We start from the raw sequence: 13,236 nt of genomic DNA, 5'->3' as shown, positions 1-13,236 counted from the left end.
ACGATAAATTATCATAATGCCAGTGGTCACACTGGTATTTTAAATGCTGGTTAACACTTAGAAAAATGATTCCACCATTAGAAATAGCGATCAAATCTTAGATTTAGAGACAATGTATTTATTGTCATTGTACCAACATGTAATGTTTAGTATTACAATGAAATTAATGCACTGACCCACAGTACATTAACTATTCAAAACTACACAGAGCATGAAATATGTGCATAGTCCGACTATAAATAAGAAAAAAGAAAAACTAATTGATAAAAATGATACTTTTGTATTAGACATTTCCATTTTGATTCCCCATCCGGGGCTGCACAGTGGCGCAGTTGGTAGAGCTGTTGCCTTGCAGCAAGAAGGTCCTGGGTTCGATTCCCGGCCAGGGGTCTTTCTGCATGGAGTTTGCATGTTCTCCCTGTGCATGCGTGGGTTCTCTCCGGGTTCTCCGGCTTCCTCCCACAGTCCAAAAACATGACTGTCAGGTTAATTGGTCTCTCTAAATTCTCCCTAGGTGTGAGTGTGTGTGTGAGTGTGTTGTTTGTCTTGTATGTCTTTGTGTTGCCCTGCGACAGACTGGCGACCTGTCCAGGGTGTACCCTGCCTCTCGCCCGGAACGCAGCTGGAGATAGGCACCAGTAACCCTCCTGACCCCATTAGGGAAGAAGGGTGTAATAAAATGGATGGATGGATGGATGGATTCCCCATCCAGCCTTATGTGTCACATCTACAGCTGTTTTAAACAATTTAATTTACAATTATATGTTAAAAGTAGGACTGTTTATGGGTGTATTTAATGTTTATGTCATATGTTGTAGGCCATTCCCAGATTGATCAGCTACTAGCCCACTGCAGTGAACCTCATTGAAAGCCTCCTGGTTATTCAACCAAATATTGATTTCTGAACTCTTCCTGAATAAAGACATTAGTATTGTTGAAAATGAACTTGTTTTCTTTGCATTATTTGAGGTCTGAAAACAATGCATCTTTTTTGTTATTTATTTTCTGCAAACTAATACTAAATTTAGGTTTATATTTACTCAAACATAAACCTATAAAACGAAGAAATAGAGAAGCGAATCATTTTAAGCGGTCTCTTCATTTTATCCAGAGCTGTGTATAATCTTCACACTGCAAGTTGAACTTTAACCTTCAATAATGGGATTTTTTTTGTTGTTATTTATTAATAATATTTAACACATTACCAAACATCTACCCCAAAGATCATGATATTAGATATCCTATAACACAACTTATACTTCAATCTTAGTCTTTCAGAATGGCCTCTTGGAGACGTTATCTTTTTGTAAGAAAAATTCAGAGATTTGGTTATTATATGCAAAGAAAACATCAATTATTAACCAAAAAAAGACAGCAAACCAATGTTCACATTCCAGTATTTTATTGTTTTACACTTCCTTGTTTGTTGAGAATACACAAGAACTCAGATTAAAAGAAAATCACAAATAAAGGAAACTTCTTTATCTTAAAGTCATTGAAGGATTTAGGGGTTTGAGCCTCAAATCAAACTGATGAGGAAAAACATAAGATGTTACACATCTAAGCTAGTTGTGCTTTATGTCAGGAAGATTTCAGATCGCCCAGACTGAAAGCTTATAGGATGACATTTAAAATATGATTTCCCTCAAAGAGCTTAGAACATAATAATGTAAGGGCCTACATGTCATTACAGAGGAGGAAACTAAACTCCCCAACTTATGCATCAGCATAAAGCAGAAAGGCACTGAAAGTGTTATAGTGGCTCGAATCGTCACAGAGGAAGCATCCCTTGGACAACTTGACTGACACTTTGTCTCCAGCCTTCAGTTTCAGGGCAACAGCTATGGTGGTGCTGTCCTCCTGGTCATTCCTGTTGAGTTCTCTGGATCCAGCCACTATCTGGCCGTTGACCTGCAGGCTGGTGCAGACAGCCAGAATGTTGCCAGGAGAACCAGCGTCGCTAAAGGAGGTCACAGCCAGGCTGTAAACCCCGGGGAAGGTCACAGTGAAGATACCACTGGCCATGTTGTAGGCCATTCCCAGGTTGATGAAGATGTGCTGGTAAGTGATGACGGTGTCGACATTAAACGGTCCGTAACACTTGAAGGTGTCTCCGGTAAACAGAGAGACGGAGAAAGCAACACGCCTGCCTGCAGAAGAAAAGATTAGAGTAATTAGAAAGGAGAACAGAGATTTCTTATCTAAATATCTTCAGAATGTGATTCTCACCTTGAAGAGTGACAAAAGTTTGGTTTGCTTTATCTAACTCCCTCTCCAAATTAGTTAGAGTTGTATTAAAGTACGTCTGCAGTCGGTTTGTCTCACGCACCATCTTGCAGCACTCACATGAAAGCGTATCCACATTGCAGGCTGAACACAAAAACAATTTAGCATCCATCCAGGTGGAGACGCACACATTCATCCATTCTTAAAAACACAATCACAGTCCTCACCACTTGCTGAGATGGTGACGGCGTCCGGACCTACTCGCTCAGGTCCTTCCCAGTTGAACTGACTCATCCCAGGGGCCACGTGCAGCAAACACAACAACACGACAGCTGCAGGGAAAAACAAGTAAAAGATGGATGAACATTTGTCGAGCTTTGTAATAAAATTTTCTTTTGTTGTGTGTTAATCTCACCTCTCATGTTGGTGATATACAGACAGCTTCGAGAGGAAGGATAAAGTGAAAGAAGTGACTGTTTGGGGAAAATAATCGTGGATATATAGTTCTCCTGGGGCTCCTCCCTTACTACCTCACATTTACGGTTCTCCTCCTTTAAAATTGTTCCACCTTGTTTTGTTCTTCTTTAATCGGGCCCCCTGCTTGCCCCTGTAATAGTATAACTGGGGGTATTTTCGTCACTGGGTGCTCAGAGAAGCAGCAACACACCCTCAAGTTCTTTGTTATTGATGCAGGGCACATATCACATGTCATTTGGAGGGAGGTGTTGGTTCTGTCACACCAGGAGATAACAAGAGATGCCTTGAAAAGGTCTCGACTTGTTTCCACATTTTGCCATGTTTCAATATGTTTTTTAATAATAATAATCTGAACAGTCATCTTTATTCCAGTTATGGCGTCTTGATTTTTGGTCAAAGTCTCCAGGGATACTTTCACACAGCAGGAAAATGCAACCCAAATAAAATTTTTTGACCACATGTTTGACGTTTTCACAGCAGCTTGAACAGCCTAATTCCAATCTTTTCACCCCCCAAAATTTGATCTGTGCCACTTTCAATAAAAATAAATTGGATATGTATCTGATAGTTTTCAAAGCGACTGCAGTCTGAAAGTTCATGTCGCATGTTATCCCACTTTTACATCACTGATATGCATAACCAGGAAGATAAAGCTGGCTACCTTCTTTATGTGGCATAATAATTCTACACCAGAAGAAAGTAAAAGTGGTAAGTCTGGCTATTATGAAATGTGGTTGTGTTGTTGTGATTGCATCTCAGTCTGAATGTTTAGAGTCCTGCTGTCATCAAATCTTTTGCAGCCATGCACAGATTTTCTCGCAGGATTTTCCTACATTTAACTCCATCCACTTTACCCTCATCATGGACCTGTTTCATGGTCTCTGCTAAACAAAAGCATGCCCACAGCATAATACTGCCACCACCATGTTTATAGTGCATGTAGCATAAAGTTCAGTGGATTCAACAGTGCTCTGTGAGGCGATTTGAATATTGTTTCAGCAATATTTAAAGTATTTCTTAGTCTCCATTATATTTATTCTTTAATATTCTCTGGAAAATCTTGGAGACTCTTCACAGAACAGCTGGATTTAGGTCAATCCTAGTTCACCATTAGATGACTTTTGAAGTTATCCTAGATTTAAATTAGGGGTATGAGAGTAGAAAGTGGCTGAACACAACAAATACAAGCCGTTCAAATGTTAATTAGCAAGAAATGTAAAAAGCAACATCTCTTTTTGATTTCACTTCACAATTATGTGTAACACCATTGATTTATTGTATAAAATTACAACAAAACAGGTTGTGCTTCATGGTTGTGATGAGACAAAATGTAGAAATAGGTGGAAAAAAATCATAGCTTTTGCAACATCGGATTTAGTGTGAACTTTCAGTTTTTATTGTTGTTTTATTTGCTCACAAATTTATGCTCAGAATGACAGCTTTATGTTTAAGTCCAGTTTATTTTTATTTGAACAATAAAAGCAAGTCAGATCAGATCATTTCATTGGAACAGGGTCAAAAGTTACATCCAGGATACCTCAATTTAAAAAAGAAACAACCGCTACGTTATTTGTTCATATTTACTCTTCAGTCGACATGATGCTAACAATTTATGTGCACGGCTTACAGAAGAAAGCAGACTGCCTCAAACACAAGTAACAGGAAACTGAGCATAACGGATCAAAGCATTGAACTCATGACTGTTGACCTGAACAGATGTCATCTAGCAGAGTTAACGCCAGAGGCAGCTACGCTGTCTCAGCAGCATACAGCAGGAAACCGGTGAATGTGTTATAGTGGGAGGCGTCGTCGCAGATGTTGCACCCTTTCAGCAGGCTGACAGACACCTGGTCGCCGGCCTTCAGGTGCCTGGCGATCACAACGGTGCTGCTGTCCTCGCTGTCCAGTCCGTTCTTCTCAATGAGGGGAGCCACGGCCACGCCGTTCACCTGCAGCTGGGCGCAGGTGGCCTGGGGCAGGTCAAGAGGAGACAGGCTGTAGACGGTGACCGCCAGGCTGTAGACACCCGAGATGGGAGCGGTGAAGATGCCGGTCTGAGCGTTGTAGCTGTCTCCCAGGTTGAGGAAGACGTGCTTGTAGGGGACCCGTCTATCTTCAGCTAAGGGGCCGAAGCAGGTCAAAGTTTTCTCGTTGTTCAGGGCGACTGAGAAGGCGCTGCGGTTGTCTAAAAAAAAAAAAAGAAAAAAAAAAAAGTATCAGAAAAAGATCTGCTCAAAAGGATCAGGAGGCCATGAGGGTTCTCTGCTGTATTCTGATTGGTGTATACACTCACTTTTGATGTTGTTGAGGGTCATCTTAGAGTTCATGAGCTGCTGGCTCATTTCTTTGGTTGTCATGTTAAAGAACAGCTCCATCCTCTGCATCGTTTTCTGCATCAGACAGCAGCCACACGCCGCTTGGTCGTTACTGCATACTGTACACATACAAGAAAACATACAAACGCTAGCTTAGGAGGCAAAACGTGGTAGGTACTCGGTCTAAAGAGGCATTTAACCCACGTTTGTCTAGATTAGGCGCTGCAGTGGGTTGTGTGTTGACAGGTCCATTCCAGTTGAATTTACTTTGATCCTGGCCAAAAACTGCTTGCAGCAGACACATCAGAACAATCGCTGAAACAACAACAAAAAAGCACTAATCAGGAAACTTTTCCAGAGATGCTTTCTAAAGTTTGAACCATCTTTCCAAATGACCATCAAATTGACACATTTTTTCTCTTTTTATACAAAGCATAAATTTTCAGATGAGCTGTTTTTTTTCTATTAAATTTGTGTGTTATTTTATACTTTTAATTAAATCTAATTTTCTTACTTATCATTAATACTAACATTTGTAATTTACAACTCTAAAATGTTACACTCCAACAATAATGTCTATCAAGCTCTAACTATTAAAGTCTCACCTCTCATGATGGCAAATTATACTGATTCTTCTGCAGGAGGAGAAAGGTATTCACCAATAACACGGGAACAGAGAATATATATTTTTGTGTGGCTCCTCCTCATTTGCTCCTCCTCATTGTGCTCCTCCCATTTGCCTTTAAAACCCGATGTGCAAGTATAGATTTCTTCATCCCTGTGGACTGTCTGTTGCTAACGTTTCCTCGTAGTTTAGGGGCTTTGTTCCTCATGCTGCTCAGGTATCATCTGTCACTTGTAAGAGACGCAAAAATCTCTTGGATCGCTCACAATGCTGCAGTGTGTCCAACCTTCTGGCCGGGGAATTTCTGTTTTTGGAATATTTGACAATTACTGTGCTGGGTCAGAAGTGTACTAAAACGTCATGTTGAAAGTTATTCAACTCTCGTGTCATTATCCTTAATATATATCAAGTTTTTAACATCCACTTGAAATTAGTAGCAGTAAAATAAGCACTTTTCAAAAATCAACTCCTGCAAGGATGAATGACCAAATGATATTCAGCAGCTCACATAAGCCACATGCTTTCAAGAGAAGGAGAAATGTTGAGGACACAGATGGTTATTGGCAACAACAGTGCACTACGATGAGCCTTTACAATCAACAAAAAAGAACTAATAGTCAAGCATGGTGGAGGTAGCATCGTGCTGAGGGTCGGTTTCGCTCCTAGTGCTGCTTTTTAATTATTAAGAACAACAACAACAACTAAAACAAGTTTCAAATAAGATGCTTTTTATTTCATTGCCTTTCAACAATTTAGTTAAACTTCAAATCACAATGAGATTGGTGCACAAAATATTCTGGAAATTTCACAGTGTTAAGTATTTCCATGCATGTCAGGGTCACAAGACATTTTGAGAGCTTGAACTTCAGTTGGAATAATCAAAAACACAGCAACCAATCTAGGAGAATCAAGAACTCAATCCAGTTGACAAATAGTTAGAGAGTCCCCTACTCCGGCCCCCAGCCTGAACCCTGCGTACAGTGGCCCAGTGAACTGCGTCTCATAGTGATGGATGAGATGAGCCTTGTTGTTGGTGATGTTGTAAAAGTTTAGAATCCCAGCATGCTGGTCCAGATAGATGCCGATCCGCGTAGCCTTAGGCGGGCCCAGAAGTTTCTCCTGGTTATTGTGCCAGAAGGAGTAGCCGGTGCCAGACCAGTAAAGGCTCCAGGACTGAGCGTTGTGACCCAAACGGCTTTTGTTGTCATAGCCTTTGCGCTCCATGTCCTTGAAAGCAACACCAATGGTGATCTGCATAGTAGCACATAGAAACAAATGAGAGAATAGAAAACCAAGCAATCATAGGAGTAAGTAGGTTTTGATATGTGATATGGCCCTTCACACCGGGTCGCAGAAACACCTGAAGAATAGAAAAAAAAAATCAAAACATCAACAAATATAATCTGCCAGTTGTCCCCAGATTAGCATGTTATTGCTTATTTGTCAATTGAAAATTGACACCCACACTTGAGACACAGAGAATAGATAATTTTTATGAGTTTTAGAAAAGCACAATTGAATAATACCCATGCAATAATATTTTCTGTGCATGAAATGACTAAGGGTAAAGGTGAAGGCTTTACTCTCTTTGCTCTTCAATACAACTGAATCTATATCAGTAAACTTGTCATCATTTTTCATATTTTAGTTACAGTCTATTACCAAATTGGGAGAAATTCACAAACCAGTGCTTCGTGGACAAAACCATGAAGACAGCATAGACCAGTAAGTGTTGCTTTAAGAAGATGGTAAAGATAAATTACAGCTGGATATAGCTGTAAGGAAATCCACAACAGAAGAAGGTTTTTTTTTAGAAGCTACAGTCAAGCAAAAACCAGTTAATTATGATCTTAAGTTTTAGCCTTAAAGGCCTTTTTTGTTCCATAATACAAAAACTGTGTGCAACTACTGTGTCCAACTGGTCAAACTTGACTCAAGTCTGTGGTGCAGAAACATTTTGGATTTGCCATGGACACCATTCATGCAAGAGCTTCTACAGACAGCAAGTAATGAAATTAGGGACAAATTAGAAATGGGCAATCTGCCAAAAAGGCAAAATAGAGGTGGTTAGGGACATGATTGGATTTTCACATACATATCTAAAATTTTCCAATTAAACGTGAACACGACCACAGACTGAGGGGAAGATATTAAAAGCAATCCATCCACTAGATGTCTCAACATTCCTCTCCAAAAAACAATCACGAACATTACATTGATGCCTGAGACAATCACTGGTAGTATTATGATCAGCAAGGCATAAATTAAAGGCAAATTTGCATCTAAAGCTTGTGTGTAAGGACTCGCCTTCTGGCCCGTCCACTTGACCTCCCAGTAGTAAGGGCTCCCTGCCAGGGGCTCTTTGCAGAGAACTTGTCTCCAGAAGAAGAAGCGATCCGGGTGGTCAGGTGGATTCAGATTTTCAGCACGCATTGTGACCTTACGACAATCGTCTGACAGCTTCATGTGGCGGTAGGCTGTGTTTGGGTCTATGGTAGGTTCAAAGCGGACTAGGAAAACAGAAAAACATTGTGATGAAGCCCAAGGACATCTATAATGCTTAGTTTCAGTTTTACTTTATGTTGAAGATTAAAAAAGACTCACATTTCAACATTTCCTCTCTCGTTTTTGGCTCTGGATTCACAAGCTTAATTGATGTTCCAGATACTGCAACGACAAATTTATAATGATGCATTAATAAACAATATAAGTGAAACGTGACCTTTAGATTAAATGCATTGCAAGTAGATGTACCTTGAGGCCTAAAAAGTGGGAGAGGTGGAGGGTTTGCTGGAGATCCATATTCAAAACAGGTAGGGGAAGAGAAAAAAATTACATAGAAATATTCCACTGAAACAAGTTTCACCTCAATAAGCTCAGTCATCAGCACAACAACATTGTTCCTGTTATCCTTTGCTCTAATCTTACCTTGATGACTCATAGATCCTCTGATTCTTGAAGATTCACGTACTGTGGAGGAAACTATGACAATTTTAATACTGAGAATTGGCATGATAAAAAAAAAAGAAAAAGACAAAAGCATCCATATTATGTGCATTCGAAACTTACACTGAGGTTGCATAGGTTGTGGCGGTGGAGAAACATCAATTTCTTCATAAACTATGCATTTAAAAAATAATACTTTGTAAGAAACAAGTCCTTTTTCCATCATTTAAACTACATTTGTTTCAAATTTAAGAATATTCTGTGTAGCACTGGACATGAAGAGAAGTTTCCAAACCTGAAGCCTGTTCTGCGGCCTGACCAGAATAATCAGTGGATACTGTGCTTGCTGCTGCCACACTGTCGGATGATGAAGCCAGGGTTTCATGACTCACTACAAAGATAAGCTTTTAGTCATCAACAAATCAGGAAATAAAAGAGAAAACAATTATGAGGAAAATAATCTGACCTATTTTGGTAATCTTAGAGAGACTTTCTTTGCAGAGGTTTTGTACAGATTCTTGCAGCTCTTTAATGACTGATCTTATGGAAGCCACCACGCCTTCCTCCTGAATAATCCCAGACTGTCCTGTTGCACCAGTCTGCTCTAACGGCTCCATGAGGAGGAAGTTCTTGGGAGAAAAACATTGAAAAGAATCAGATAGAACAATCATAACAACTCATTTTAGAACATTTTGAATATTTTGTGAAAAGAAAATGAAAATATTTTCCAGAACCATCCCTCTTTACCTTCAAGAAGGAGATATTATCCTGGATATAAGCCAGCCTGCCCAGCTCTTCGCTCTTTTGACGAAGCTGTGATAAATCTTGCTCTAAACGCCTCACCAGTGCTTTAACTTGACCATCAAAGACCCTCTCCTGAGCAATAAGGAGCTCATCAACCTGTGTCCCTGTCAGATTTAGACTCTTAACCAGCTCTGGAAATAAATCAGAGCTCTCCTTTTGAAGGGCCTGCAGCAAGGCCTAGGGAGAAAGAGAGAGAAATGAGAGATGCCATAAATGCCTTTGTAAATATCTGTTTGAAGAAAATCAACAAGGAGTTTCACTGACTTTTTGTTGACGCGCAGTATGAGGTATCTCCATGATCTTCCTCTCGGTCTCCTGGATTCTCCTGTGTACTTCGGCCTGCATCTCGACAAGCTCTTTCTAGACACACATCAAAGTTTGGTAGACAAAGTGAATAAATGGATTACAGTGTAGTCAAATCAGAAGTAGAGACAAATAAAGATAGTTTGTGATTTCTCTGATCTTTATTTTACTCACCATATATGCACAAATCACACTAACCTCTTTACTAAGGTGGAAATGACATTTGCCAGTTACATACCTGTCTCTCTCTTCTTTCTTCTTGTGGTCCAACCAGACGATGTCCTGTGTGTCCATCCTGGTAGCACATCACACACACACACTCCTTGTCTTCATGGCAAAACAAATCCAGTGGTTGCTTGTGTTGAGGGCAGAGTCTGGGTTCCACCGAAGGCAGCTGAGGGTACACACTCCCCTTCCTGGGCCCAATATCCGATATGACGTCCAAGTAGACAGGCATCACCGGTTCAGCTGAATAGATGCCTACAAAGTTGCTCTGCTTTATGCTGTTTGTTCTTAGTTTCTCCATGGCTTGTGCAAGCAGCATATTCTTGGCCACAAAAGGTCGAGGAGTGAAGAGCTGCCTACACTGTGGGCAGCTATATTGACCTTTGTCGTTTTCCTTGTCCCAGTGGTTTTCGATACAGTTCAAGCAGTAGGAATGTCCACATGGTAGAGTGGTGGGCTCTTTCAGAGTTTCCAGACATACCGAGCAAGCAAAGTTCTCCTCTTCAGGCCAAGCTGAGGCCATGATGATGCTTAAGGTCTAAAAGGTATCAATGAAGAAGTATGTTACGGTTTACAAAAATCAAAGATTATAGCAAAAAGGAAAGACAGTGAGGGACCAAAATAGTAAAATGACAGTTGACTTGAGTCACATGCCACTGAAATACTCAAGCTTCCTTAGCTTGGGGTGGGGCTTGTAGAACAGGTGTGGTGGAGTTTCTTCCTATTATGTCACTGGTGTTGGTCAATCGTTTGAGAGCACGTTTAATCTGAACCATCTAAATCATTGTTTTAAAATTCACAAAACAACGTGACTGGGATAAATGTTTGAAATTTTCGAACTAATAATTGGTTTAACTCTTTTCTTTTTGGAAATCAAAATAATGAGGAACACTTTTTCGCCCACTTTGGGAGAAAAAAAACAGCAAACAAGACAAACTGGTTAAGTGGCACTAAACAGCAATGACGTAATTCATGGGTTTTTGCGGGAATTTAATCACTAATTATTTTTCCTACTACGAACCCAACCCCTGCGACAGACTGGCGACCTGTCCAGGGTGTACCCCGCCTCTCGCCCGGAACGCAGCTGGAGATAGGCACCAGCAACCCTCCCGACCCCATTAGGGACAAGGGTGTTTAGAAAATGGATGGATGGATGAACCCAACTCTTATCCAAGAAAAGAGGAAAGACAAGTTTTATGTGAGGTATGTCTGACGTCAACACAGAAGGAGGCGCTGGGGCATGTGATGCTCAGAGTCTCCATTGGATCCGCCTCATTTTCCAACGGCGCAAGCCATTTAAAGGTTTTTATCTAAGAATTTGTTTTACAGTCTTGTTTTTATCTTATCTATTAGTAGTTTTGAATGTTTTGCCTGTTCCAGTCTCTGCTGTTTGTGTGCGGGGTTACTTGCATGGTTTACTTACCCATGTACGAGATGTAAGCTCTCTGACCTTAACCCCACTTTGTCTACTGCAGGGGTTTTCAAAGTATGAAAGGGTGAGCCCCCCTTCAAGGAGCTTAAGGCCTGCTGCGCCTCCCCCCGCCCCCCCACCGTGGAGGGGGGCGGAGGGGGGTGGAGTTCTAAAAACTCCACCTTCAGCCCTGCTCTGGCCAAAACCAGTGATGTCATAGTTACTTTGAAAAAGTAACTTTAATTGGACTACTGATTACTCCTTGAAAAAGTAACTTAGTTATATTGCTGACTACTTGACTTGGAAAGTAACTAAGTTACTTTCCAAGTCAAGTAGTAACTAACTGCAGGAAAGTAACTAACTGCAGGATTAAGTAACTTTTTAGTTACTTTCAGCAGCTGCTAACAACAACGCTCCTGTGAAACTCACATTGAGCTTTGCCAATACTTAATTGTAAGTTATTTTATAATGGTAACATCAACAATGTGTCTCCACTGATAAGGTTGAACTGAAGAGGAGATTGTACAAAAAATAAAAAACATGAGTAATTTGTGTGGTCCACTGTTGTCTGGAAAACTCTAAGAAGGATTTTAAAGCCCCCCTCCCCCCAGCCTCCAGATTCTGCGTTACGCCCCTGAGTTTGATGTCGCAGCTTACAGATCTCCTCCTGCAGCTCCACAGCTCCGATGGCTGCGACACTTACCGTAATATTAATAATTATAACGGTGCTAACTTGCCATTATAACTATTGCCAACTACGGACACGTTTATTCGTGGCTGTTTTCACGTTTATTGCGCTGTTTATATTGGTCTCGATGTTTGCAGTTTTCTGGAGCGCAACGCGAAGCTCGACGTAATTCAGAGGTAATACATTAACTTGACATTAACAAAGACACAGCGGGACGGATCATCCTGGAAATGATGAACAGGGAGAGACGGAGTAAAACTACCTTAATGACGGACAAATTCTGGGATTTATTGAGTCTCTGCTTATTTCCAACCCCAAATGAGTAACTTCACGTTCAAAAACGAGCCCAAAAAGGCGCAACCCGCCGCTCATTAAATCTGCAAGCGACTTTAAAAAAATGAAGCCCAAAGCCGCTTATAATAATCGGACTTGTCGACAGAAACTCAAAATAGTTCCAGTTTTTCCACCAACAAAACGCGCATCTCCCTCCATTGTTTACATTTCTGTCGCATAGAGACGTCGGTCACTCGACAAGACACGTAGAGGAAATACGATTAAATAACAAAAGAAGATAGTAACGCAAAAATGATTTTGATAAGTAACTGTAGTCTGACTACTGGATTTGAAATAGCAACGCGTTAGATTACTCGTTACTGAAAAAAGTGGTCCGACGTCAGTAACGTTACTGACATCACTGGCCAAAACATCCTCTAAGGTGGGAAACATTTCCACTGATCCCCACTCCACACGCGCACCCCACAGTACCAACTTTTTCCTAAATCCACAGAGTTGATCGTGTGCGTAAAAGACGTTTCTCTCACATCAGTAGACAGCAAGCAGATAGCTTTTCCGGTTTATTTTTTCCCTCGCACCGCGCCTCCCCTAAAGTGCTCTGGCGCCCCCCAGGGGAGGCGCGCCTCACACTTTGAAAACCGCCGGTCTACTGCTTCCCATAAGCTTTGTGTATGTTTTATTTATTTGTTTATGTTGCAAAATAAGTGTCCAAATTGTGTTAGCAGAACACTCTGTGGTTCATATCCTGAGATCTGAGCTCTTTTGACATTTAGTGGTTTTCATTTAGACTACACAGTTGAAATTAACAGCTGGGCTGTTTTTATGTCAACAAGAATTTTTGCCAATTCATGAAAATGTCAATAAATTGAATCAGTAAAAGTGCTTGATAAGTTGTATTACAAGGTCTATATTTAAAACATTT

General features: G+C 40.7%; 3 protein-coding genes across 4 annotated transcripts; all 3 read right to left on the bottom strand.

The window, feature by feature from the left end:
* Positions 1-1,403: 1,403 nt before the first annotated feature.
* LOC122832272 (complement C1q-like protein 4) lies at positions 1,404-2,681 on the bottom strand. Its single transcript, XM_044118853.1, has 4 exons — positions 2,642-2,681; positions 2,454-2,558; positions 2,230-2,370; positions 1,404-2,150 (listed from the first exon to the last, which is right to left on the bottom strand). Exons 1-4 carry the CDS (start codon positions 2,646-2,648, stop codon positions 1,717-1,719), a joined length of 687 nt encoding a protein of 228 aa, XP_043974788.1. The 5' UTR covers positions 2,649-2,681; the 3' UTR covers positions 1,404-1,716.
* Positions 2,682-4,157: 1,476 nt separating this feature from the next.
* LOC122832271 (complement C1q-like protein 2) lies at positions 4,158-5,677 on the bottom strand. The gene is made up of 4 exons (XM_044118852.1): positions 5,624-5,677; positions 5,223-5,333; positions 4,997-5,137; positions 4,158-4,888 (listed from the first exon to the last, which is right to left on the bottom strand). Exons 1-4 carry the CDS (start codon positions 5,628-5,630, stop codon positions 4,452-4,454), a joined length of 696 nt encoding a protein of 231 aa, XP_043974787.1. The 5' UTR covers positions 5,631-5,677; the 3' UTR covers positions 4,158-4,451.
* Positions 5,678-6,354: 677 nt separating this feature from the next.
* ftr86 (finTRIM family, member 86) lies at positions 6,355-10,953 on the bottom strand. Of its 2 annotated transcripts, none has more exons than XM_044118851.1 (11): positions 9,935-10,953; positions 9,658-9,753; positions 9,337-9,570; positions 9,056-9,218; positions 8,885-8,980; positions 8,713-8,763; positions 8,572-8,613; positions 8,398-8,433; positions 8,248-8,310; positions 7,951-8,153; positions 6,355-6,894 (listed from the first exon to the last, which is right to left on the bottom strand). In XM_044118851.1, the coding sequence occupies exons 1-11, from the start codon at positions 10,442-10,444 to the stop codon at positions 6,559-6,561; spliced, it is 1,830 nt and encodes a 609-aa protein (XP_043974786.1). In that variant the 5' UTR covers positions 10,445-10,953; the 3' UTR covers positions 6,355-6,558. The 2 variants fall into 2 exon arrangements, with proteins under 2 accessions (XP_043974786.1, XP_043974785.1); XM_044118850.1 differs by having other exon boundaries at positions 8,572-8,625; positions 9,935-10,644.
* Positions 10,954-13,236: the final 2,283 nt, after the last annotated feature.

The sequence above is a fragment of the Gambusia affinis genome, linkage group LG06, assembly GCF_019740435.1.
Source record: "Gambusia affinis linkage group LG06, SWU_Gaff_1.0, whole genome shotgun sequence".
In the NCBI taxonomy this organism is placed as follows: Eukaryota; Metazoa; Chordata; class Actinopteri; order Cyprinodontiformes; family Poeciliidae; genus Gambusia; species Gambusia affinis.
Note: the sequence above shows the minus strand (reverse complement) of the source record. Positions and strands in the feature narration are given on the sequence as shown.

Excerpts from the sequence above, each read along its gene's own strand:
- ftr86 (XM_044118850.1), bottom strand. The coding sequence starts at position 10,444 with ATGGCCTCAGCTTGGCCTGAAGAGGAGAACTTTGCTTGCTCGGTATGT. Across the intron at positions 9,219-9,336 it reads ATAATATCTCCTTCTTGAAG|AACTTCCTCCTCATGGAGCC; the intron begins GTAAAGAGGGAT and ends TTTTCTCCCAAG. Across the intron at positions 8,626-8,712 it reads ACAACCTATGCAACCTCAGT|TTTCCTCCACAGTACGTGAA; the intron begins GTAAGTTTCGAA and ends AAATTGTCATAG.
- LOC122832272 (XM_044118853.1), bottom strand. Across the intron at positions 2,371-2,453 it reads CGTCACCATCTCAGCAAGTG|CCTGCAATGTGGATACGCTT; the intron begins GTGAGGACTGTG and ends TTTTGTGTTCAG. Across the intron at positions 2,151-2,229 it reads AACTTTTGTCACTCTTCAAG|GCAGGCGTGTTGCTTTCTCC; the intron begins GTGAGAATCACA and ends TTTCTTCTGCAG.
- LOC122832271 (XM_044118852.1), bottom strand. Across the intron at positions 5,138-5,222 it reads AGCGCCTAATCTAGACAAAC|TATGCAGTAACGACCAAGCG; the intron begins GTGGGTTAAATG and ends GTATGTGTACAG. Across the intron at positions 4,889-4,996 it reads GACCCTCAACAACATCAAAA|ACAACCGCAGCGCCTTCTCA; the intron begins GTGAGTGTATAC and ends TTTTTTTTTTAG.